This window comes from Barbus barbus (genome assembly GCF_936440315.1).
Source record: "Barbus barbus genome assembly, chromosome: 40".
Lineage (NCBI taxonomy): Eukaryota > Metazoa > Chordata > Actinopteri > Cypriniformes > Cyprinidae > Barbus > Barbus barbus.
In genome coordinates, this window is record NC_136718.1 from 12406497 (window position 1) to 12430516 (window position 24020).

At 36.2% G+C, this 24020-nt stretch overlaps 3 protein-coding genes across 3 annotated transcripts; 2 read left to right on the forward strand and 1 right to left on the reverse strand.

The window, feature by feature from the left end:
• Positions 1 to 1907: 1907 nt before the first annotated feature.
• Positions 1908 to 2999, reverse strand: LOC306860081 (olfactory receptor 2AG1-like; the record flags this gene model as incomplete). Its single annotated transcript, XM_079401605.1, has 1 exon — positions 1908 to 2999. The coding sequence occupies one exon, from the start codon at positions 2997 to 2999 to the stop codon at positions 1908 to 1910; it is 1092 nt and encodes a 363-aa protein (XP_079257731.1).
• A 5777-nt stretch (positions 3000 to 8776) lies between these two features.
• On the forward strand, positions 8777 to 19515 carry LOC306859113 (troponin C, skeletal muscle). The gene is made up of 6 exons (XM_079399961.1): positions 8777 to 8872; positions 10780 to 10834; positions 10986 to 11129; positions 13207 to 13321; positions 17662 to 17798; positions 18983 to 19515. The coding sequence occupies exons 1-6, from the start codon at positions 8870 to 8872 to the stop codon at positions 19012 to 19014; spliced, it is 486 nt and encodes a 161-aa protein (XP_079256087.1). The 5' UTR covers positions 8777 to 8869; the 3' UTR covers positions 19015 to 19515.
• Positions 19516 to 20957: 1442 nt separating this feature from the next.
• On the forward strand, positions 20958 to 23879 carry LOC306859114 (troponin C, skeletal muscle-like). The gene is made up of 6 exons (XM_079399962.1): positions 20958 to 21040; positions 22106 to 22157; positions 22239 to 22382; positions 22715 to 22829; positions 22917 to 23053; positions 23149 to 23879. Exons 1-6 carry the CDS (start codon positions 21038 to 21040, stop codon positions 23178 to 23180), a joined length of 483 nt encoding a protein of 160 aa, XP_079256088.1. The 5' UTR covers positions 20958 to 21037; the 3' UTR covers positions 23181 to 23879.
• The last annotated feature ends 141 nt before the right edge of the window (positions 23880 to 24020 follow it).

Below are 24020 nucleotides of genomic sequence, written 5' to 3' on the forward strand. Positions count from 1 at the left end.
AAACATTTCTTCCTCATTTTAATTTTTGCCATTTTCTCATCACTTATTCAGCCATTTTAAAATACTTTTATTTAAAGAGACTTTGAATGCTTAAAAGTGATAAGCACTTTTCCAAGATCAAAACATGAGTTGCATGATCAAAAACCATATGAGGATAGACTGATCACATTTGAAATGCATGGCAGGTTTTAAAATGTCAAATGTTGCAGTAATGCACCATGTTCCAAGAGGTCAAATTAAAAATAGATTTTCTGAAGAAAATGCAAATGGAGCTTGAAGTGCAAAGTTATGGTGTTGCTAAGGTGTTCGGAGTGTTTGTTTAGTGTTTTGCTATGTGGTCTGTCTAACATGGCTAAACATTCCAGTCACTATGGATTTCACAGGTTTGTCCTTCATGTCTAGCGTAATGGTAAGGTTTTCTTTTATTTTCCTTTTTTCCCCCAGCAGTTAGTCATTTTAAACACCACTGATTGAGAGATGAAAAAGAGTAAGTTAATGGATTTGCTCATCATTTCCAGCAGTTTATTAAGCATGCTGCAGGCATCAGACATCTCTATGGAGACACCATAGTGGTATGAAGGTGTTAATAAAGTATTTTTATTATTTTGCACCAAATAATTGTCATATCTCACAGATACATATTATTTTTGCACAGAAAAATTCTTAAAATTGAGCAAAATTCTTACATTTCTACTAAAATTTCACCAAAACCAAGAGAGTGTAAAGAATCAACATTGTCTTCATAATGCATTCTTACATTTACCAGACGCTTTTATCCAAAGCGACTTACATTGAATTCAAGTTACAGTTTTTACATTTTATCAGCTCATGCTTTACCTGGGAATCGAACCCATGACCTTGGCGTTGCTAGCGCCATGCTCTACTATTTGAGCTACAGGAAAGACTTGAGGGTCTCACATAAATGACAGCAAGATAAAAGTTCAATTTTTTTGTCACAATAAATAATCAAATAAATAAATAAAATGTATCTATTAAAACATGATTCCCCTCCTTCACCTGTTCACATATACATTTCTACAAATTTTGTTTTCCATCATAAGTATTAATTTATGACGCTACAAACCCTGATTACATTTACACATAGAAATTGAGTTGTTTCACCATTACTCATTTCTGCTGTGCCTTTTTACAATGCATTCTTGGCAGGCAATCATTAAGAATGTCAACATAATTATAGTTCACAGCTTTAGGTATATGTGCATATGTTGTCAAGGTTATATATAACTGTCAGATATGTACTTTAAACGGTGTGTTGAGTGAAAATCGGGGACCATGTGAATTTCACAGACTTTGAGTAATTTACTTCCTTTCTTGTCAAAAATAATGAAAAAATTTAATAGTTGGTTAAGAGTAAGCAATCAATCATATAGTTAAAATATATACACATAGATGATACTTTACAATATGCCTCAGTTTTATAGCATTTTTATTGTTGAATAATGCTAATATCTATTAACAGTTTTAAAATGTCACGTTTGTTTTTATGCATCAGTTTAATAAATTCAGTTATTATGAACAAACCTGCATTAACAGTGAACAATAGTATATTTATAAATGAACACAAACATGAATAAATGCTGTTAGTTCATGATGTGTTCAATTAATAATTTGAACCTATATGTAAAACGTTACCAAATTATATTTATATAGAAACTATATAAATATAAGTAGAGGCACATTTTATGTGAACAAAAGGCACATTGCATTTGAGTCAGATTTACTGTTTTGCATTCAAAGTATTTTGCATTAAAGTTTTATATTGTGCGTTATTACAATCTTACAATAAATCACAAGAACCAGACCTACACGACACGCACTATCCTTCTTCCACTCTGTTTCTTTAAAACAGAGATGATGTGATCTCCTGGCTTTAACCTCAGTCTCCCTTAGCGGTTGTCCCTCCTCCACCACAGCAGCCTGGGCAGAGCTTCCCTCACCTCCCTGTTGCGCAGACCGTAGATGAGTGGATTAATACAAGGAGGCACCTGAAGCATCACCAGCAGCATGATGTGCAGGGTCCCCGCCGACGTCCAGTCTCCAGTGTAATTCAGTGAATGGAACATTGTCATGTTGCCCTTGAGCTCCCACAGAGCATCCGAGGCTATCTTCAGAAAGATGGGGAGCAGCTGAAGCAGCAGCATGGAGCAGTAGAGCATCACAGTTTTGCGTGCCCTCTTGTTGACCTGCTGGAAAGGCTGAACGGCGTTACGTGCCTCCTGATACATGCGGATGTACGAGAATGAGTAGCAACAGATGCAAAGCAGCGTCACCACGAGCCCAACTACTTTTCGAAACACTGCAGAGCCTCGTGGAAAGCCAAGGTGGGCCTCCAAGGTGTCCGGCTCACAAAGGAGTCCCGTTATGGGTTTCCCCAGCAGTGAACTCTGGTGCCCTAAACTGAGCAAAGCTGTGATCACTGCCGAAAAGGATAGTGAAATAAGCCACGTGAGCCCGACTATCAAGAAAAGGCGCTTGGTGGTTAGTATAACAAGGTAGTAGATGGCCTGGCACACGTACAGGTAACGCTCCAAAGCCATGCAGGTGATAGTAAGAATAGTGCAGAAAACACAAACAGTGTTAATAAAGAACTGAGTGATGCACCAAGCTCCATATGGCAAAGTGGTCTTCTGTAGCAGACAGTATGCCACCGTTGGACCTTGGGTTACAATGAGCAGGACGTCACTTACTATGAGGTTCTTCAGCAGAGCAAAGCGTGGTTCCCAGGATAAGTCTTCTGAACTGTCAAGACTGAACAGAGTACAGCTGTTGATGACAAGTGAGATGATGGTCATCACCACAAAGACACACACCAGTACCTGCACAGCTGTATCTGAAGGCAGCATGGATCTGAAGAGGCAGCGTCCCTGGTCCAGCTGCTGGAGGGCGTCTGAGGTGATGTTGGCATCCTGGATTGGGCTCAGACACGCGTAGACTGCACTCCACAGCATGAAACATGGTAAAACACGTGTGAAACGCATTTGGGCGATGAAGAGCGCTTTTATGACAGCTTTGGGAGTTTGACGACGCGGTGGCTGATGTTCGCATTTGTTGCGCCTGCACGCGATGTGTCTCGAGAAAAGATGCAGACAGATGAGTGACTTGAATGAAGGTGGGGCTTAAAGTCATTCAAAGAGGCATATTTTGCAAAAATAACCAGATGAAAGAGTTAGCCTCAATTGTCCATTAAGACTGTTAAACTGGTAAAACCGCAGAGGAGTATTAGGTTGGATTCTAATAATCAAGGATTGTTGCTTTTCTGAATTTAAAATAAAGTAAAATAAAGAAAAAAACTATTCATTGTAATGGACAATGTGTGTTTGTATAAAACTAAAAAAAAATAAAAGTAATAGCTAATTCACCTACAAACTTACAAACAATAGCCTATATAGGCGATTAGAACAATCAATTATTTGTTAATCAAATAATCATGCAGGCTAATCAAATAACCATTTGATTAAAATAGTTTTTTTTATTGATTGATTGATTGATTGATTTGAGTGATTATGAGTGCAATTAAAGTAGATATATCATGTTTGTTCCAAAATTCAAGTTTACAATAAATACAAAGTAAGTGAAGTAGCTACACATTACATTGACCAGTTCCATTTTTAAAGCCACTCCAATCACAACAAAAGTGTAGCCTAAACTTAAATCAGCTGTTTGTGATGATTTTCGTATCATGGAGTTTCAGTCAGAATTGCCATGAAATGTGATTTGCAACGGTTTAGTTATATCCTACTATACGCACAAACAAGCCAATTCAGATATCCCATGTTATACAGTTTATATCTGTTATTCGAGTTAATTTGTATGACGTTTGAGGTGAACTAGGCAATGAAAATAAAACATAATTAGCATAGTAAAATAGTAATAATAAAGCTTCTGCGTGCTTCTGTGAGAAACCTACCAATTCATATCGTCTTCGTATTTGATTTCGTCTTTTCTTGTCACTAACAGAAGCATGTTAATGAAGGAAGATCAAAAATGCTAATAGAAGTGATTAAAATAGAGTGAACTTATGGTGGTGAAAGGATGCAGGGAGAGATTGTTTATAGCCTATATCCTTTCGTTGTGATTACAGGAGAACACGCAACACCTAAACCTGATTAGATTAGATTTTTTTCTGCATGTACAGAAAACAAGGGGAAAAGCCTAAATCAACATTGATTTATCACATCTTGTGTAGACAACTGATGAACCAAATCATGGGCTACTGATACATAATTAGGTCTATCGACTATTGAACATAATCGACTGGTTGTATTTGCATTAGTGGTGCAGTTGTAGAATAAATGAGCACTCTTGATAGATAACAGGGATTTAAGGAGAGGACAAGAGCAGGGGCGTTTACTGTTTTCTCCTTATTTAGCTTGCTACACATCTAGTTGTTCTCCAAGATTCAGCTGCGGTGCTTAAGAATGTCCAAGAATAGAGCGAAGAAAAAAGGAGGAGTGAGCGAGAGGTTGACAGTTGCTGCTGTCAGTTACCTCAGCTTAAGCGTCTTGGAGAGCTTGGGGTGACATTAGGCATGAAGAATAAATGCTTGTTAACTGCAGCAGCCCCACCAGTACTGCCTTATGGACTGGATGGGGGCTGGATTAGAAACAGTGCTGACAGGACACTCACTCTGCCATGAGTGATTTGATCATTTATGTAAATCTAAGCAGCTATTCTGATTCTCCAAGACATCCTCATAAATTTGTGGAAACTTTACTTATAGAAGTTAGTGAGAATAAAAGGTGGAGATAGACTGATGAAGTTTGTTTTTATTTTATCTAAATTATTTCATTAATTTGTGAAATGTGTGAACAGATGAATATGGAAATCATATTGTAATTGTTTCATTATATTTGTTTGTTTGTGAAATGTAGGACTATATATGAACTGATGAATATTGGAATCATACGTGTTTGTTTGGTCTGTTAGATTATGCCTTCATGCCAGATATATAAGACCCAGCCCCGGATGCCAGATCCTGTCAAAAAAAAAAATACCAGTTTTGTCTGGTAACTGATATAATAGATATAAACAGATATAAATATAATATAATATAAATAGCTAATCAATGTATGAATCAATAAAATAAAAAATATTTCATTTCATAAAAAATATTTTTTACTAGTGCAGGACACTATAGTTCATAAATGTATAGTGAGGATAGCAAAATAAAGTGAGCTGTGACATATTATACCCAAAAATTCTTCATACAGTAAAATTTGGGATCAAAAATTATTCATACACTTTGACCTGACCATGTTTTGCTGAAGTTTTTTCTTTAACTGCTAATGTGGCCTTTTTTTGCTTGGAAATTGGTTGACCTACTTAAATTTAACAGCTGAATAATTTTTGGTTGATTGTAATCCATTACATACCTTTCTATCAACATTATCTGACATTATCAAGATGAATTTGTTCTGGCACAGTTTAACTCTGAGTTCTTGTCATATTTTATTACCAATTTTCTAAACTATAGCAAATAAACTGTGATATATAATGTGAGATGTTGAATGTGTCTGAAATTATGAAATTTTGGTTTGACTGTGTATGTATATATATATATATATATATATATATGTCTATATGTGTGTGTGTGTGTGTGTGTATAGTGTATTTTCAATCTGAAATTTCCAGTCTAACTCTCACATTTGCATTCACAAAATACTGCATTGAATTAAATGTTAAATTTTAAAGTATAAAGACTAAAATTGTATTTTCTGGTAAAATGTACTCCAATAATGTTTTATTTCTAACTTTGGAAAAAAAAAATAGTGTACATTGACTGCATTGACCTCATCTGGCTCTAAGTCATCGTCTTTCAAATTTCACTGAAAAACGTGTTTCTGATACCTGGCCCTCAATATATAAAATTTTGATAATAATATAGATAATAAGGAGAAATCTGCATGCTCCTTTTATAATGTATGGCCTGGATTGTAAGGAAGGCCGTACATTATCTTATGGTCATGCAGTTTCTTACAGGCCACTACAATGAAGATAAGTGGCTTTCAGTGGAAAAGAATGTGGCTTTCATTTCTTTTCTTGCCAGAGGCATCGTTCCTGAATGAGCTCAATAAGACTTACCTTTATTTGGCTAATTATAGGTCATTTTGAAGAATCAAGGATTAGAAAAAAAAAATTCCCCACATGACTTTGCCAACTACGTTGACTACTTCATTAGCCTCGTGCATGCTCCTTATATAATGGACAGCCTTCCTCACAATCAGAGCACCATAATGAAAATACTTTGGCTTTCACTGGAAAAGAAGTTGTCTCTCATTAATTTTCTTGCCACTGCTGGATGAGTTCAGATGAGGTGGATGAGTTCAGAATTAGTTATTTGGCTAATTAAGGTCATTTCATAAAAAAGGTTAAAAAAATGTTAAAGATAGAATCTGAGAGTAGATCAACACTTTTAATTAATCATTTTTAAATCTCATACGCTGTGCACATATGTGTTAGATCCAGTTGCTTTACTATGCATCTCTCTTATCAGCAGATATGAATCTTTGTCTGATATCCAAAAGCAAGGCAGCATTGTTTCAGACACAGGTTTTTTCCTTTAACTGAGACCATGACACAAGTCTACATTTGGCTATTACATCTTTACACATCATGCCTTCAATTTAACTGTATCACAAGTTGAGCTACAAGTATTTATAAGTGATGGGTGTGGGTGTGTTAAGCATGTGGATCAAGACTATCTGCTAAGACTTGTCCATGGAGTAGATATTTTTGCAAAGCCTACAAAACTCTATCAGTCAGAGGATTAATAGGAGAAACCAGATAAGGCATGGAAGGGTAATGACGGCGAGCCTTAAGAGTCTGACAAGGTCACTACTTCCGCTGTCATATCAAAGAAAATATAAACCCAAGTAGAGAGGAAAAAACAGCACTGTTCTTGTAGGAGGAAATGCAAGCATAAAGGGACAGTTTACCAGGAAATAACATTTCTGTCATAACTACCCTCATGTCATATAACCACTTCTGCCTGTTCAGCCTGAAAACTTCCAGTCTCATGGACGGACTTATTTTATAAAGCTTTAATAGTACTGAATGAAGCTGTGTTTAGAAGCTTGAAAGCTCTAGTCCATTCAAAATTGTAATGGTTTGTTTGGCTTTTGTCCAACTCTGACAGCAGTTCATTAGATATCAAGTCATGTAATCCAACAATATTAAAAATAAAGGTGATTCCACAGAAGAAGAATTTTGGGTTCCTCAAAAAACGTTTAGTGTCCAGTTCTTAAAGGAACCTCTTTTTATTAGTGTGAAGAACTTTGTAATATTCTAAAGAACTTTTTGTGCAATGGAAAGGTTCCATGGATGTTATAGTTTCTTCATGGAACCATTGATTCCAATAAAGAATTTTTAAGAATGAAGTTAACAATTAAGCTTTCGTGGTTGAGCCACAGTGGTTGATATCTTTCCATTTTAAAGAATCTGAAATTGTATACTGTCTGAGTATGGAGGACTACTACATTCATGAGAAACAAACTTTGTGACCCTTGTATTCTACATAGTATGAATGTGTCATATGAATGAAATCCAGATTTATACCAAATTTTAAGATCAAACTTCAGATTATCTGTACAAGTAGTAGGGCATCCAGGGACTTTTCACCTTCTATTTTATAAATACTAACTCAGACTTGATACTCATGTCACATGATGTTTTTCACCTTCTATATAGGGAAATAGGCATATTCAGATATCACCTTACATATTGTCTTATTTAACACATTTAATTATTGCAGATTTGTATAATATTCTGAGATTGGATGTGACTGTTTTCATTCATTTTGAGTAATACCGAATCTGTATTTGTGCAGGTGAGATGAGTAAATACATGTTCATATTTAGTCTAGAGCACGCATCATGCTCACACATGCACAACGCCTCTGCTCTTACTCCCGATTTCTCTCAACATGGCAACACGAGAGCTGTCAGTCAATACATGGGAAACAAAGTAACTTGTGTTACTTATTTGGAAAAGTAATTCAGATATTTCCTTCTAAAATAAAAAAGTTATGTTACTTTACTAGTTACTTAAAGAGTAATCTGATTACGTAACTCGTGTTACTTGTAATGTGTTACACCCAACAATGGTTATGGGTAACATTACGAACCAGTTTCAATATTTCATGTCCACATATTTGTATATTTTGAGAGTACTCACTCAGAAAAAAAGGTACAAAAGATGTAACCTGGGCATTTTTATATCATGGTACCATAATTGTAAAAATGCTACCTAAATGGCACATATTAGGACACTTCCCCATGACAGATTTGTATCTTTTTTTTTTTTTTTTTGAGAGTGTGGCTGTGTAAGCCGGTCAGTATAGACAGGGATACTCATCCAAACTGACTGCTAGATGGTACGAATGACAGATAAGTTGAAGAAACACATTCATGTGGGTGAGGGAACTAATCCAACCTTGATGTGGAAGTAATTGTCGCCAACATCTGTTTCTGGAATCAGTTTATCCACTGCTTAAATAACCTTGCATTGCTTTCCTTATTTATTTTTTATTTTTTTATTGGCAGGGAAATGTCATTGAGACCATTTGTCCATCCTTCAGCTAAATATGGGGCAATGGAGGGCACATAGAGGTGGCACTGGATTAGAAAGGGATGAAGAAGAAGGGTGGGGCTTTTTTAAGTCTGAACAGACATTGGTTGACAAGTTCAGTCTGTAGAGTTTCTTGTCCAATCCTGGCCATTTTCTGGAAGAGTGAGAATTATATGAGGTCTTATTAGGAGAGTCTGGAGACGTACATTTAGGAGGAAGGCTGCTGGACAAAAGACTGTTATTGTTTTCAGATACGCTTTGATCTCAATAACAAGCTGTCAATATGGTAAGATTTCTGGAAATTATTAGATATGATTCATATACTTATGATTGGACAATTTTCTAGGAGATCTTGAAGAGAATGAAAAAGTGGGTATGTGCAGGTTTAAATGGTCATTTTAACTTAATGACATCAAGTTGATTCGGTCATATGAAATTGTTTTTCTTGAATAAAACCAGTTTGCATAGATGCTACACACAAAGCAGATTTTGAGTGTAGAAATGTATGTGTCAATATTGAGCCTGGTTGAATATAAGGCTTAAATTTCATGTCGTGTTTTGCAAATATATTTACAGTGCAATTAATATTCAAAGCATTACTACAGTTAAGTATTTAGAGTGTTTTCTAGTTATTGACAAGTGACTTCTCTTCTTTGCCTTTGCTAGTGTCAGTGATTGTGGTTTCTGGATACATTGATAATCCACAACATCAAAGAGAGGGAACTTACAGGGTTTGATTACAGTGCTAAGACTACCATGGTCCTTTGACATTTGCAGTGTCATTCTCTGATTCCTCCTGAGAATGTGTATGTGATCAACGGGATTCTGGCTCTATCAGAGGAATATATATACATATTGGTTCTAAATGGGTACTTCCTCCATGTTTGTCGAGAGTTTTTGTGCCCTTCTTTATCAAATCGATGATTCGTAGTGAATGGAGATGGAGAATATTTGTGATGTAGGAGCTGTTGCAGCTATATTTAAACACTGTGTTCAGTTCTTGGCTAAGTGAGAGCATGTTGTTTGACTGATCTCTTGTACTTGTACATTTATCTTACATGTTCCAGAATACATTTCATGGAGAACTCATCAATGCAAATGCACAGTAGGCATATAGAGACTGTGTGCTTCTCGCATCCCATGCCTTCTTTAGGGAACGTGTTATATACAATTTCATGAAATGTTTATGCATTCAATATTATGTTTTTGGAATACAATTTGAGGACTTGTTCTGACTTATTTCCTTTTAATCTTCTACATTATTATCACCTTTATTACTGAAATGTGATATGAGAGATCTTGTCATCATTATGTAAATGAATGAATTTCATTCTTCTGTCACATTGTCTATTTTTGTGGCTGTAGAACTAATCTATGCAAATAATTGTGTGTTCTTTCCTTTTAACTCTTCAATAATTGCTTCACTATAGAAACCCATTAAATCTGCTTCACTTGAGGACATAAGGATCGTAAAAGTGGAGGAAATTCTGCATATGCTCTTTATAGTGATTTGTGATGTGGAGCTATTAGTCATTACATTATTCCTTCAGTTCTAAATAGATGTTACTTAATTTATTTTATTATTTATTGCATATACATACTTGTCAATGTTTGCTTTTTAATTTTGTTTAGTTTTTCTAAGATCTAGATTTCATTAATAAAAGAAATGGATTAATTCGATTCTTAAGTCTCCACCTTCAGGTTACCTATAAAGTATTATGAGATTCAGTCTATACATAAAATATGAATTTCATTGCATTAAATAAAATAGCAAGCCAATTGCTTAATTTTTTTTATGTATGATAAAGGCACTAGCATCATTTGTTTGCAAATTCCATCTGATTTGATATTTAATGCAGTGATAATCTTACACTTTTGCACTAATGCTGTTTGATAATTAATATTTATTATAAATCATTTTACCAAATACGTTTTGAAGCCACGAAGGTTTCCACATACTTTTTCTTTGTAAAGTTGAAAAAGGAAATGCTTTTCATAAAGTTGTTCTTTTATGCTCTTTTTTTTGTTTTCCCTTAATATACCTGGAAATATAGTTTCTTTGCTTAATCCAAGACTAGGAACCCCCTGTGAAGGTTGTCCAGTTCCAAATAATGGACAAAGTCATTTGAAATTTTCAGTCTGATTTGTGAATGCACCATGAGGCCCTTAGTATGTCACAATCTCTTTCATTAGCCCACTGATGCCCAGAATGACGCCCGCTCTTTCCTGAGTGAGGAAATGATTGCTGGTGAGTGTGTGAACTTTGACAGTCTCTACATGATTTTGCTCATTCAGAATATTTGATTCAGACTGCATGCCTTTAAGTGATGAATTGTTAATGTATAACAATCTTATGCAGCTACATTTAGTTTTTCCTTTTTTTTCATCTCAAATCAAAGAGTTCAAGGCTGCCTTCGACATGTTCGATACAGACGGTGGCGGTGATATCAGCACCAAGGAGTTAGGTACCGTCATGAGGATGCTGGGTCAGAATCCATCCAGAGAGGAACTGGATGCCATCATTGACGAAGTAGATGAAGATGGTAAGTTGGGTCATGTCCCACAACTGGACTACATTTTAAAAAGAAGGGTTCACATGCAATAAGCTGGGACAGTTCACCCAAAAATATAAATTCTGTCATCATTTACTCACCATCATGTCATTTCAAACCTGTACGAATTTTTATTTTTGTGAACATAATAGATATTTTGAAGAATGTGGGTACCCAAACAGTTGACGGTAGCCATTTACTTCCATAGTAGTTTTTTCTTTTTCTTTTTTTTTCTTCCATACTATGAAAGCCAATGGCTACTGACAACTGTTTGGTTACTAATGTTCTATTTATTTATTTATTGATTCCTTATTTATTAAACATTTTAGATTTATAACTATTTACAGCAGAGCCTGAGATCAGGCCATACAAAACAGGGGGGTGGGGTGGGGGGACTTACAATACAATATTACAAAATAATATTAGTGGGATAACAAGTACATTTCAGGATTTCAAGAGGTCTGATAAAGTGTCAATAAGGTCAGACCAAAATTCTATTGTCTTTCTGGTGGTACCATGTATTTTGGCTGTGGTACACTCCAAAAGGACAATGTCCAGCAAGTACATATGACATCCAAGTAAACCTAACTGGGGTAGATGGATCAAACCACAATTTCAGAATAACCGTTTTGGCAGCAGACAGAATCCTTTTTTGATTGATAGACAATGACAGCGATGAATCATCCAGCAAGAGAAGCAGTGGGTCCTTTTGGATCTGAGTCTTCAGAAGATCCAACAATAAGTCCTGTACCAAGGACCAGAGCTTTTATTGAACTCAGGAACAGTCCCAGAACATTTGCATGCATACATGTACTTTGCCTTGAGCTGCTAGACAGGTGACAGAAGGGGTCAGACTTTCTTTTCATTTGATATAATAAACATTATATTATAATGAATCATTTGGTGAGCTGGGTTTTTGGAGGTATCAAAACAATTCCCCCAGACAGTGTCCCAATCAATCACAGTGTTAAGTTCTCTTTCCCAGAAACCCTCAGTCGGAATGTTTAAATACTGTCATACCACAAGTGATTTATTAATTATACTCACAATACCTCTGGAAGCCATACTAGAATCTATCCAGTTTATCATAGGATGAGGAGATATTTTAATCAACCAGGGTACTCCGTAAACTTTCAGCACAGATCTTAATCTTAAATACAAGAAAAGTAGGATAATCCTGGGAGAGAGAATTCATCCTTTAAAATCTGAAAGGGAATCTCGATTGTCAAAGGGCTATCCAATATATCGCACTGAGAGTAGTTTAATTTGGGAAGATTTAAATGTTTACGGGATAAACCAAAATTTGTTGCATGGGTCAGAATTGGATTCTGAAGTATACTGGTAGTAGTTTTCAAATACTCCTGGTTTACATCCTGGTTGAGTATATACTGAGCCCTCATGTCTAATAGCCAATATTAGCCAAGATCTTTCAACCTCAAAGCCAACAGCTTGGAAGAGCGTTCCCCATGGAAATAATATGATCGTCTAGTACGATGATTCAGCTCTATTTAAATATATAGATTTTAATTCTGATTTAAGAACATTTTTACTGTTTTGGCTTTGGTCTCACAAAATGTAGATCAATTTGTTTTTCCAATTCAAATGTACGCCTCTCCCTACGGTTTTTATAAAAGGATGAAAAACCTATAAATTTACCCCTATTAAATCATTTAGTGATTTCCCATAATACTTGGGGGTCAGAAGCTGAATCTCTGCTAATGTGTAAAAAGTTTGTCAAAGAGCTGCTTAAATCAGCTACAAATGTACAATTCTGTTACAAGGAGGCATTAAATCTCCATCGGTTGCATTAAAGATGTAATTATTGAAGAATGATCAGATAAAAGAAGTGGTGGTTACCAACATTCTTCAAAATACCTCTAGCAGAATCATACAGGTTTGGAACAACATGAGGGTGAGTAAATTACAGAATTTTCATTTTTGGGTGAATTATCCCTTTAAACTTGGTTTGTTCCAACCACACCTTAGAAACCAAATACTCAAACTGTTTTTTGTTCCTTCCTGTCTGCATTTCAGTCTGTCCCATCACATCTCAGTTTTGTATTCTCAGGAAGTGGCACTATTGACTTTGAGGAGTTCTTGGTCATGATGGTGCAGCTGCTAAAAGAAGACCAAGCTGGCAAGAGTGAGGAGGAACTATCTGAATGCTTCCGTGTCTTTGACAAGTATGTAATTTGATGTTAACACCGAACTGAACAACAGTGTGAGGAAAGGGCCCAAGAAAAAACTTACGGTGTACACTACAGTCTCCATGCTCATGGCATCCCAGACACAAATATTTTAATAATTTCTAAACAATGAATCACTGCCTGGCCATCTGGGATTTCGGTATGGAGATAAAGGTTAGGATTTATCATTTTTGGGACAACTTTCTAATTTACAGTCATTATCTCCGACCAACAGGAAAGCAACTATTTTTGTTTGAAATTGGATGTTTGGAAAATTGCTGGCCTTGAATATTTTAACACTACTCCAAGGGAATTCATGTGATTCACACCAAACTTAGTCAACATGATGCCAAGACAGTCCATGTACTTCTGCGTCCATTTGTTTTAAATTTTTTAAACATGACGAAAAAAATGAAAAAAGAACGGTTGTATTATTAAATGCTATGCTACATTTTTGGGGGGATATTAGAACCATACAGATAAAATGCTGCCCGAAAAAGTAAAATATTGGTTTCTTTTTGGATTATTTGTTTATGACTTTTTGCACCTTTAATAAACATTTGACAAATGCACAAATTAATATCAAAATATGTTGATTTTAAGTTTTCTTTAACCAAATTGGAACACTATAAAGTGATAAGTTGACTTAACTTAAAATAATTGAGGAAACCCGTTGCCTTAAAATGATCAAGTAAATAATAATAAAAAAAAATAAGTTAAGTGAACCTGACAATTCAGGCATGAAAAATTACCAAGATCATAAAACTATCGAAGCCAAAGGTAGAAATTAAATTTTGCATTTATATATACATTAAAATCAAGCTTTATGTCATTTTTACGATTTTTAATTAAATACAAATTTTGAATCATGAAAATTAGTTTGTGTCTGCTTATTCTATTCATCAGTGTCTGAACCATTAAAGAAGAAAACCGTATTTTCCATATTTCATTTCTGGGTTGAAAAAGGAAAAATGAATGAATGCAAAAGTACATGGACCCAAGACATGGAGGTTGGGTCTGTATACTTTTGCATCCATTAATTTTTTGTTTTTTAACCCAGAAATGAAATACGGAAAATGTGGTTTCTTCTTTAACCCCCCCCCCCCCCCCCCCCCCCCAATCTTCACACAGATCTTCAACAGATCACTGGAGTTGTGTGAAGTTTCCTGCTGCTTTAAACGCTCCACCATCATTCTGGTCCCCAAAAACGACTACAGAACTGTCGCTCTCACGTCTGTGGTCATGAAATCATTTGAAAGATTGGTCCTGGCCTACCTGAAGGACATCACTGGACTCTTGCTCTTGGATACTCTTCAGTTTGCTTTCAAAACAAATAGGACTGTGGATGATGCTGTCAAAATGAGACTGCAATACATCCTGCAACACCTTCACAGGCCTGGGAATTATGCGAGGATCTCATTTGTGGAGATCATTTCGGCCTTCAATACCATCATGTCTGATCTTCTCTCAGCCAAACTGACACAGATCTCTTTACCCACCTCCATCTGTCTGTGGATCACCAGCTTCCTGACAGACAGACTCACATCCAGGACTCTCACGATCAGCACTGGTGCTCCCCAGGGATGTTATCTCCCCACTGCTCTTCTCCCTCTAAACAAACGACTGCACCTCTACTAAACTCTCTGTCAAGCTTCTGAAGTTTGCAGATGAAACTACAGCTTACAGACATGAGGTTAAAAAGCTGGCTGTCTGGTGCCATCACAACAATCTGGAGCTGAACACACTCAAATCAATGGAGATGATAGTGGACTTCAGGAGAAACCCCCCGCACTCCCCCCACTCACCATCATGGACAGCACTGTGGCTGCAGTAGAGTCATTCAAATTCCTGGGCACCATCATCTCAGAACCTGAAGTGGGACAATCACATTGACTCTATTGTGAAAAAGGCCCAGCAGAGGTTGTACTTCCTTTGCCAGCTGAAGAAGTTCAACCTCCCACAGTGTCCTGTGTTCGTCTTTAACTGTTGGTTTGGTTCAACTTCCAAATCAGACATCAGGAGACAATAATGGACAGTCAGGATGGCTGAGAAGATTATTGGTGTCCCCCTGCCTAACCTCCAAGAAACTGAAGCCGATGACTTCTGTACTGGAAGCTCCTGACACTAAGACGAATTCCTTGTGTGTGTAAACACACTTAGCAATTAAGCTCTTTCTGATTCTGATACTAATGGTTCAAACTCCTATGAATAGAATAAACAGACAAATTAATTTTCATTATTCAAAATGTTTCATTATAAATGTTAAAGTTCTAGCTTTTTAGCATCTCTATCCACCTTTTTCTTGCCGTAAAATTGGGTGCAGCCATTTGTAACGTTGAAGAAAAAGGTGGATACAGACACTATAAGCGCCCTCTCACGCTACTGACGTGGCTACCGGTAACCTATTACTTTATGAAAACATTTGGCTTTGATATTTTAATGATCTTGATAATTTTCACACCTAAAATGTATGAAATACTCATTACATTTCTCTTTGCAATTAACTGTATCCCCTGGTTATCCCGCCGGTTCCGCGGGGAAAGCAAAAGAACGTCAGTTGAAGCTGTAGAAAAAGGATACTGGCAAAAAATATTTTCCAAATACTCCAGTGTGTATTTGTGTTTGAACTTCAATGGTTTCTGTTTTCAAAGTGTTTTTGTAGCACTGATCAATGTAGCCAATCACCAACATTTTCAGTTGATTTCCTGAACGCAATACCATTTTAAGTTAGAATCCACTCCACGCCACAGTTTTGTTCGGTGCTGCTCGAGTTTTTCATTATAACAAACAAAGTATAACATGACATAAATAAGAAATTCATTGTGCAGTGTAGCGCTTCATATATCATATATTTTATATAAAGTTGGAACTGTAGTTAATAATTACTAATTTAGATTGTTATATTTTGTGATTTTTCTTTAATTGTCAAATTCATATGGTTTTAATATTCAGTCATTTAAAGTTCTTTAATTTGCGCTTCCAATTATGTATGACAGCATGATTTTAACACTCATTAAAGGGGTCATGAACTTTTTTTATTTTGTAGTGTTCTCTGAGGTCCTCTTCGAATGTTGTCAAGATTTTTACATAAAAATACAACATAATTTAGAAGTAATAATTTATTTTCTGTCCTGTTTTGACCCCCCTTATCAGAAAGCTCTGTTTGAATAGACATGGCGGATTGAAGACTCAGAAGTAAATGCCCACTAATATGATTGGCTAACAGTTTGACAGTGAAATTCCTAAGAGATGGACGCAGCTGTGATTTAGGCTAAACATGCATAAATGCTCAGTACATATCAAAAGATCTGTAATAACAGACAAAGTAGTGACCACTTAATAAAAGTAGTTACTCACACTTGTGTGTTACGACACTACTGTCGGATCCAATATATACCTGAGAAGAGATGATGCCAACCACCCAGAGGATCTCAGATGATGCAAACCCTCAAACAACATACAAAACTACCAAATTTTGCTATAATTTTAATCACAACATATAATCATTGCAGTTAATAGTGTTCACCATGTTTGATTACATGTCATTACCTAACTGCATGAATTTTACTGTACATTTCTGCCATATGGACATCAACTTGACATAGTCACTACTGATAAGCTAAATATAATGTAGAAACTTTAAAATAGAAACTTAAATTGTCTGTAAAGCTGCTTTGCAATGATTTGTATCGTGAAAAGCACTATACAAATAAACTTGAATTGAATTAAATATAGTTGACACAACATCGTCTTTTAGTTTCAATATTTCTGAAAATATGCGTTGCCAATCACGTGCATATGGTATGCACGCCAAAGTCAAATGTTGCGTATCAATACCACAAGTTTTTGCTTTTATTTGGCATAGTATTAATACGTATTTTCATGAGACCGGGCTCTGTATTCTTTTGATTTCTGCATAGAGCTGCGTTTGCCTCTCTTGTTATTTACACTGCATGCGTGAATCGGTGGGCGGGGCTAAGCAGGCAGTGATGTAGAAGCAGGTGTTGATCATCTGTGGAGGTGATATTTAACCACCCTATAACATCATAGAATGGCACATTCCTCAAGCTGTTGTTTTGGCAGACTGGCTTCAATATAAGCTGTTTTTAGACTAACGAGAAAGTTTTGAGTTCTGAAACTTGCAGGATGTTTTTATAGTACAATGAACTTTTACATGTCAAAAGATCAAGGGAATTTTGGTTTCTCAGTTCATGAACCCTTTAAACAAAAACACTCATATAATCATCCTGACATCACAAGACAAAAAGTCACTTAGCTTGACAACAAAATCAAAAACAATTTTGTAATTAAAACAATATTATATATTTTCCCAACAGGAACCAAGATGGTTTCATCGATCGTGACGAGTTTGGTGACATCTTGCGTGCAACTGGCGAGCCAGTGACAGAAGAAGACATAAATGAACTCATGGCAGATGCAGATACAAACAAAGATGGGAAGATTGATTTTGATGGTAAAGCAATCTTATTTATTCTATTTTCTGTGCTGCCCTCATGTGGAACATAAAAGTTACAAAGTTTTTTTTTTTTTTTTTTTTTTTTGTAACAACACAATGGAAGAATCATTTTGGGTTCCTTAAAAACCTTTCAGTGAACGTTTGTTAAAAGAAGCATTTTTTTCTTAGTATGAACATTTAAATAATCTGCAGAACCTTATAAAGAATGTCAATTATGATCTTTTGTTTTTAACAGTAAGTATACAGATATAAATAAACACTTGCAATATACTCTCATGCCTTCCTTAGGGAGCTATAAAAAACACTAGCAAATTAAATATAATTTCATGAAATGTTTATACATTCCGATTCGATATTATTCTCTTGGAATGCAATATAAGAGCTTGACTTGACTCTTATTTTCTATTTAAATACGTCTGTATTACTGAAGTGTGATATGAGAGATCTTGTTATCATTAGGTAAATTAATCAATTTCATCCTTTTGTCGCATTCTTATCCTTTTCGTGGCTGCAGAACTAATCTATGTATTATGACTACTTTGAACTCTTCGGTAATGTTCTCCACAGTGCTTTGTTATATAAATTTATTAGTCATTACAGTTTTTTTTTCTTCAATACTTATTCCTTCAATACATACTTCATTTATTTATTGCATATCCATGGCCATATGCTTGTCCATTTTTAATTTTGTTAGTTTGTAATATGGTTAAAAGGGTAACACTTTAGTATAAGGGACCTATTCTAAATATTAACTAGTTGCTAGTAACATGCTATTACTAGCATATTGGCTATTTATTAGTGCTTAAATCACATATTCTGCATGACATCCTCAATCCTTTACCCAATACCCAAACTTAAAAATTACCTTAGCAGTAAGCAGCAATTAAGAGTTTATTGAGGCAAAAGTTGCAGTTAATGAGAATCGACCATTAAAAGTGTGACCATTAAAGTAAGAGTAAAAGTTAATAAGATTATTATTAAAATAAACTAAGTGTTTCTAAGTGTTTTTACCACCTTCAGGTCACCTAGCAATTATATGGACATTAGTCTAGGTATGTCTAGCAGTCTAACAATGCAATAAATAACAAAATATCAAACCAATAGCTTAATTTAGTTAAGTATGATAAAATCACTTGCATAACTTGTATGTTATGTCATCCCTTTTTTTACTTTCATTCCAGAGTTTCTTAAAATGATGGAGAACGTCCAATAAGAAAAAATTTAATTGCATTCCATCTCCTCAAACCCCTAATGACATCAGTCAAGACTCCCAAGAATAACCCATGCTGAGATCTTTAAAGGAAAAGCAGAAAACACGTCATCACCCAGGTTCAAATTGCTAACAATGAAGATGGGCTGAATTTGCTTTGAGGGACAGAGAATATTAGAGATCAGTGCCATCTTGTTGGAAGTGTTCCTTTGGGACCGTACTGTGATGGTATCTATAAATAACCCTTCAAACCTTTTAAGAGGAAACCACTTATGCCTCTCCCCTCAGCTGTCTCCTACTACACCTGCTTCTTCCCAAAACATTCAGCAACCTTCCTTCAACCCCCTTCCCCTCTCCCTCACCCTTTACAGTGATTCAAAATAACCCTGCTACAGCATTAGCCTCAAGGAAAAAGACTTAATGTTGTCATGGCGATAAGGAATCAATTTAGCTCACGTTACCGGCGTCTGCAAATCTATTAAAAAGGCACATCTTGGCCAATCTACTTGTTTGTTTGGTGATTTTTTTTTTTTTTTTACTGTGATTTATTATCTAAAATAATACAGAATCTCTGTGTGTGTAAAAACTTACAGCTCTAACATTTTTTAGCTAAATGCAATTTCAGGCCTAAAAAGATTGTTATGAGACCAAATGTCACATTCCTGGAACTGCAACTCATGGCACTCATGTGATCATCTCACCCACCTTGCCCATAATTTCACTACACCCAATAAGAAAAACAAGATCATCGCACCATGTTGGTTTCCAGAACCCCATGTCCAAAATACATAACACTTTGGCCGTCCAGTAGATCCATAGTGTTGCAGAAATATCTTCTGATATTTTCATACTTAACCATAGTTAACCTCTTCACATGGCCAACAAAGGTCACGAAAAAGATCAATTTTGAATCCTAATGTCAACGTTTTGTGCCAGGAGCATGCAAGTTATACATATGAGATTTGAAAGGTGCAAAAGGTCGGATTTCCATGTTTTCTTCTCATGGTAGAAAGCCATGTGATCCTTTTGACACCTCGTTGTCTTCAGGCCATATTGATGGAGGTGTTATCTCATGCCAGTGCCGTGAATGCAAATCTCCAGAGCTGCAATGATATGCAAACTGCAAAACCGGACCTTTCTTCTCTTCTCAAAATCTCCTTTTAAATCTCTCCATTTCTGCCTGAAAGTATATAGTCCACAACCCCCTCCTCCAAGTTCCCCCACATCCTTCTCCAATCCACGCCTGTACAATTCCTCACTCAGGAAACACATGCCATACATGAAAACTGGGGTTTAAGCTCTTCGGGGTTTGGGGTACCTGCATGTGTCACCATTTGTGTTGTTGGGTTTTGGTTGGGGTGGACTAGAGATATAAACCATTTGCTATTCAGGGCACGCTGAAGATTTGCAACACAGCACCTTCCCAAGAGGTTTAGGGTTTCTTGGATTGACTAAAGGGGGGTGGTGCAGAACACTATCGGCTCTCTCCATTTTAAAAATTAATTTCCATCTGTACGCTACTTATTTTAAATCATTATAAGCCATTTTAGTCCATCAGTATGTTACTTCTCAAATTTAGTAGAGATTTTGAGGGGATGAAAGTCTCAGGATGAAAGTCTGCCAGGATTTCGTGTCTAAACAGATTTAGTGTGGTCAACATTAACATGCAATTTCCACAATGAAGTTTTACCAGGCACTCTAAATAATTATTTTGTGTCTTTGAACAGGTCTTCTAATAAATACAGGCTTTTTGACAATAAACACACCAGAATAAAGCAGTTACCATTTTCCTGTATTCTCGCACACTGTTCTTAAAGTGTACTCATTTCACATTTCTATTGGCTTATGGGAGCCGTCGAACCCTAAAAGTTCAGGATTCTAAATCTGGAGGCCTGTGGGCGGGTCTTGGGTGGCCTGTTTAAAGTGTGTCAGAACTGTCACTTGATGTCTAGTCTTTCTGTTGAGGTGCGAGCACATTGACCACTGCTTGTCTCGTGGATATAAGTGAGGAGGCTAATCCACAACCATGGTAAGAGTTTAAATAATCGAAGCAGTCGATTTTGCTAATGAATGCATGAAAACATAAAATGTGCAAATGGCCTAGTCAAAATTACATTTCTGTCATTATTAATAATGGATTATAAGGTTAAAGTATTGTTAATAGTTCCCTTGCAATTTTGCATGCATTTAATAAAGCTTTATAATAAAATTAATAAATACAAATCAACCTTAGTATGACTAAAAAATCATTATGGTTTTAAAAAATAGATTAAATAAAAATATATTTAAATCTGTTTATTTTGTCTCTTTTTAGTGATTTTTTTTAAATCAGACAATTGCTCTATTTTAGTCTTATTTTTGCCTAGGCAACAATGCCAGATATAATCTGAGAGTAACTTTATCAGGTGTTATTTTTGGGTGACTTTATTATAGATTCAAAGTTAACTGACTGCTAATTAATCTGTGTTACAAGACCAAGATTTCTCTCCGACATAAAAATGTCATTACCATTACACTCAATATGATAAATTCATCCCATTGCAGCAAAATCCACTGTAAAGTTGTTCACTGCCATTTTTCTGATGTAGTAATGTTTTAACATGGATAAAAAATAGCTTGAAGGAGTTTAATTATTCCAAGACCTATAGTCAAAGATCACCCTGAAATATCATCCATATATCTGTTAAAGTATAATAGTACCAATGAGTGTTTAAAAGAAGGGACGGTGGTCAGAAATCAGTAAGATGGACATCATGCTATTTGTTATGAATCTGGTCAGCAGGTTAGGTTAAGTAGGTTAACTAAAATCTGAGGCGACACATTCCAAGGATCCTATTTCGGAATTACCATGTACAGTCACTGACTGCGAGGATAACGTGTTGAGCCTTAAAATAGTAGCAAAGTGTCTTGGAGGAGTGTTCTTGGTACCATCTGTTATTTGAAAGGCCTACAAAACCCTGCCTTAATGCAAACAGATAATTAGGAAAACAAAAACAAATGACTCTCCAGAAAAACCTGGGTTTCTCATTTATCAGATTAATGCACTGAACTGTTATATCTGAAACTAACCGTTCACAATGTAACCGTTTCACAGACTGACGCGCAACAGGAGGCCCGCTCATACCTGAGCGAGGAGATGCTTGCCGGTGAGTGTACTGATAAAAATCATACATCACCAATATATTCACGACGTTTTTTCCATTAAACTTTATGCGTCTTTTTCAAAGAGTTCAAGGCTGCTTTCGACATGTTCGACACCGACGGTGGCGGTGATATCAGCACCAAGGAGTTGGGTACCGTCATGAGGATGCTGGGTCAGAATCCAACCAGAGAGGAGCTGGAAGAAATCATCGAGGAGGTCGATGAAGACGGTAAGCAAAATGCTACAGCTGGGAAAAAGTGGATACATAGAACCATTTAACGCTGTAGAACTAAATATACTATACGCAAGCTCATTTCCGTGCGTTCTTGCGTTTTGTACGCAGAAGTACGCGCTGCCGCAAGGGGCGCTACAGAGGAAGAGCGCACGTCAAATATGTTCAGATATGTTTTATCTGTTTTACACTTGCGTGAAGTATGTTTCTGGTTTACGTGATGATGTCTGTACATTATTCATATTAATAATATTAACTGTTCAACTTTAAGCATAAAATACAAAAATGTAGATTGTAGTAGCTAATGTACTTCATGCTGGAAACTGTAGGCAGCGGATCCATCGACTTTGAGGAGTTCTTGGTCATGATGGTAAGACTCCTAAAGGAGGACCAGGCTGGCAAGAGCGAGGAAGAGTTGGCCGAATGCTTCCGAGTGCTGGACAAGTAAGTAATTTGATATCTTCTTGTGTACACCTGTTTTTGAATGTGACCCAGACTCACTTTAGCATATGTAACACTGTGAATCTGCAGGAACGGTGATGGCTACATCGACAGAGATGAGTTTGCTGAGATCATCCGCAGCACTGGTGAATCCATCTCAGAGGAAGAGATTGATGAGCTGCTTAAAGATGGAGACAAGAACAACGATGGCATGCTAGACTTTGATGGTATGATGGTTTATAAATTAAATTTTCTTTTATTTATGAGCGTGCATGAACTCAGACCAAGTATTGAAGCAACACCCATGTCCATTTTTCCCCAGAATTCCTCAAGATGATGGAGAATGTGCAGTAAAACAGAGACTCAAGGACATTCCTCTCCCCTCTCACCCCTGCTAACAGGAACCTTTACCTCTCAGTGCCACTCAAATTCACTTCCCCCTTTTGTCCTATTTCTGCCTCCATCTCACCTCTTCAGATAAACACCTCTGTGGGGTTTGCCAAGGTTGGGCTCCCACTGAACCCTCATGCAAGATCCAAGGAGCCAAGCTGTGGTGTGGTTTGCTAGAAGCACATGCCATGGTAGACCCCACGTTTGTGGGTGTTGTCTAGTTTTAGTCTAGACCAGCAGCTTGTTACCGCTGCATAGACCAATGCCAAAGCCAAACCACTTCACTGTATTTAAGAACGGACGCTTGAAAACAGAATAAAAAATAAAACACACATTGTTTAGTTGGTCTGACATTTTGATTTGTATGGTTTTGCTTTGAGGAGTTTAGCTATTAATTTTTTTTTTCTCCAAAGTCTCTGACCCCAATTAGTTGACCATTTCTGTATATACTAAAGACTATAACTAGTACTGTTTATGTAGCTGCAAAACCCAAACTCTTATAAATATCACAGTGATATTTCACTTATGCCAATACGGCATTCAGTTTTATTAGACATGCTGTAGGAATAGCTCTCCTTCTCTATTGCACATTTAGATTTCTAACATGACGTTCTTTGTGTGCTGCAAGTGTGTAAATCAGTAAATTGTGTCTTGTTTATCTGGTCAATGGCTGATGAGTATTATTTGCAAAGTAAAGGGTTGCACACTAATAATGCAAATATAACTGATGACAAAGTAAATTACATATTCCTCCTTTTGTGAGAATTACATACACTGGGGGAAAAACATCAAATGTTAAAAGAA

What these genes read in the sequence shown, in the direction of transcription:
- LOC306859113 (XM_079399961.1), top strand. An exon ending in GAGTGAGGAAATGATTGCTG is followed by an intron (nt 10,835 to 10,985) that starts GTGAGTGTGTGA and finishes CTCAAATCAAAG; the next exon opens with AGTTCAAGGCTGCCTTCGAC. An exon ending in TGACGAAGTAGATGAAGATG is followed by an intron (nt 11,130 to 13,206) that starts GTAAGTTGGGTC and finishes TTGTATTCTCAG; the next exon opens with GAAGTGGCACTATTGACTTT.
- LOC306859114 (XM_079399962.1), top strand. An exon ending in CGAGGAGGTCGATGAAGACG is followed by an intron (nt 22,383 to 22,714) that starts GTAAGCAAAATG and finishes TGGAAACTGTAG; the next exon opens with GCAGCGGATCCATCGACTTT. An exon ending in TGGCATGCTAGACTTTGATG is followed by an intron (nt 23,054 to 23,148) that starts GTATGATGGTTT and finishes ATTTTTCCCCAG; the next exon opens with AATTCCTCAAGATGATGGAG.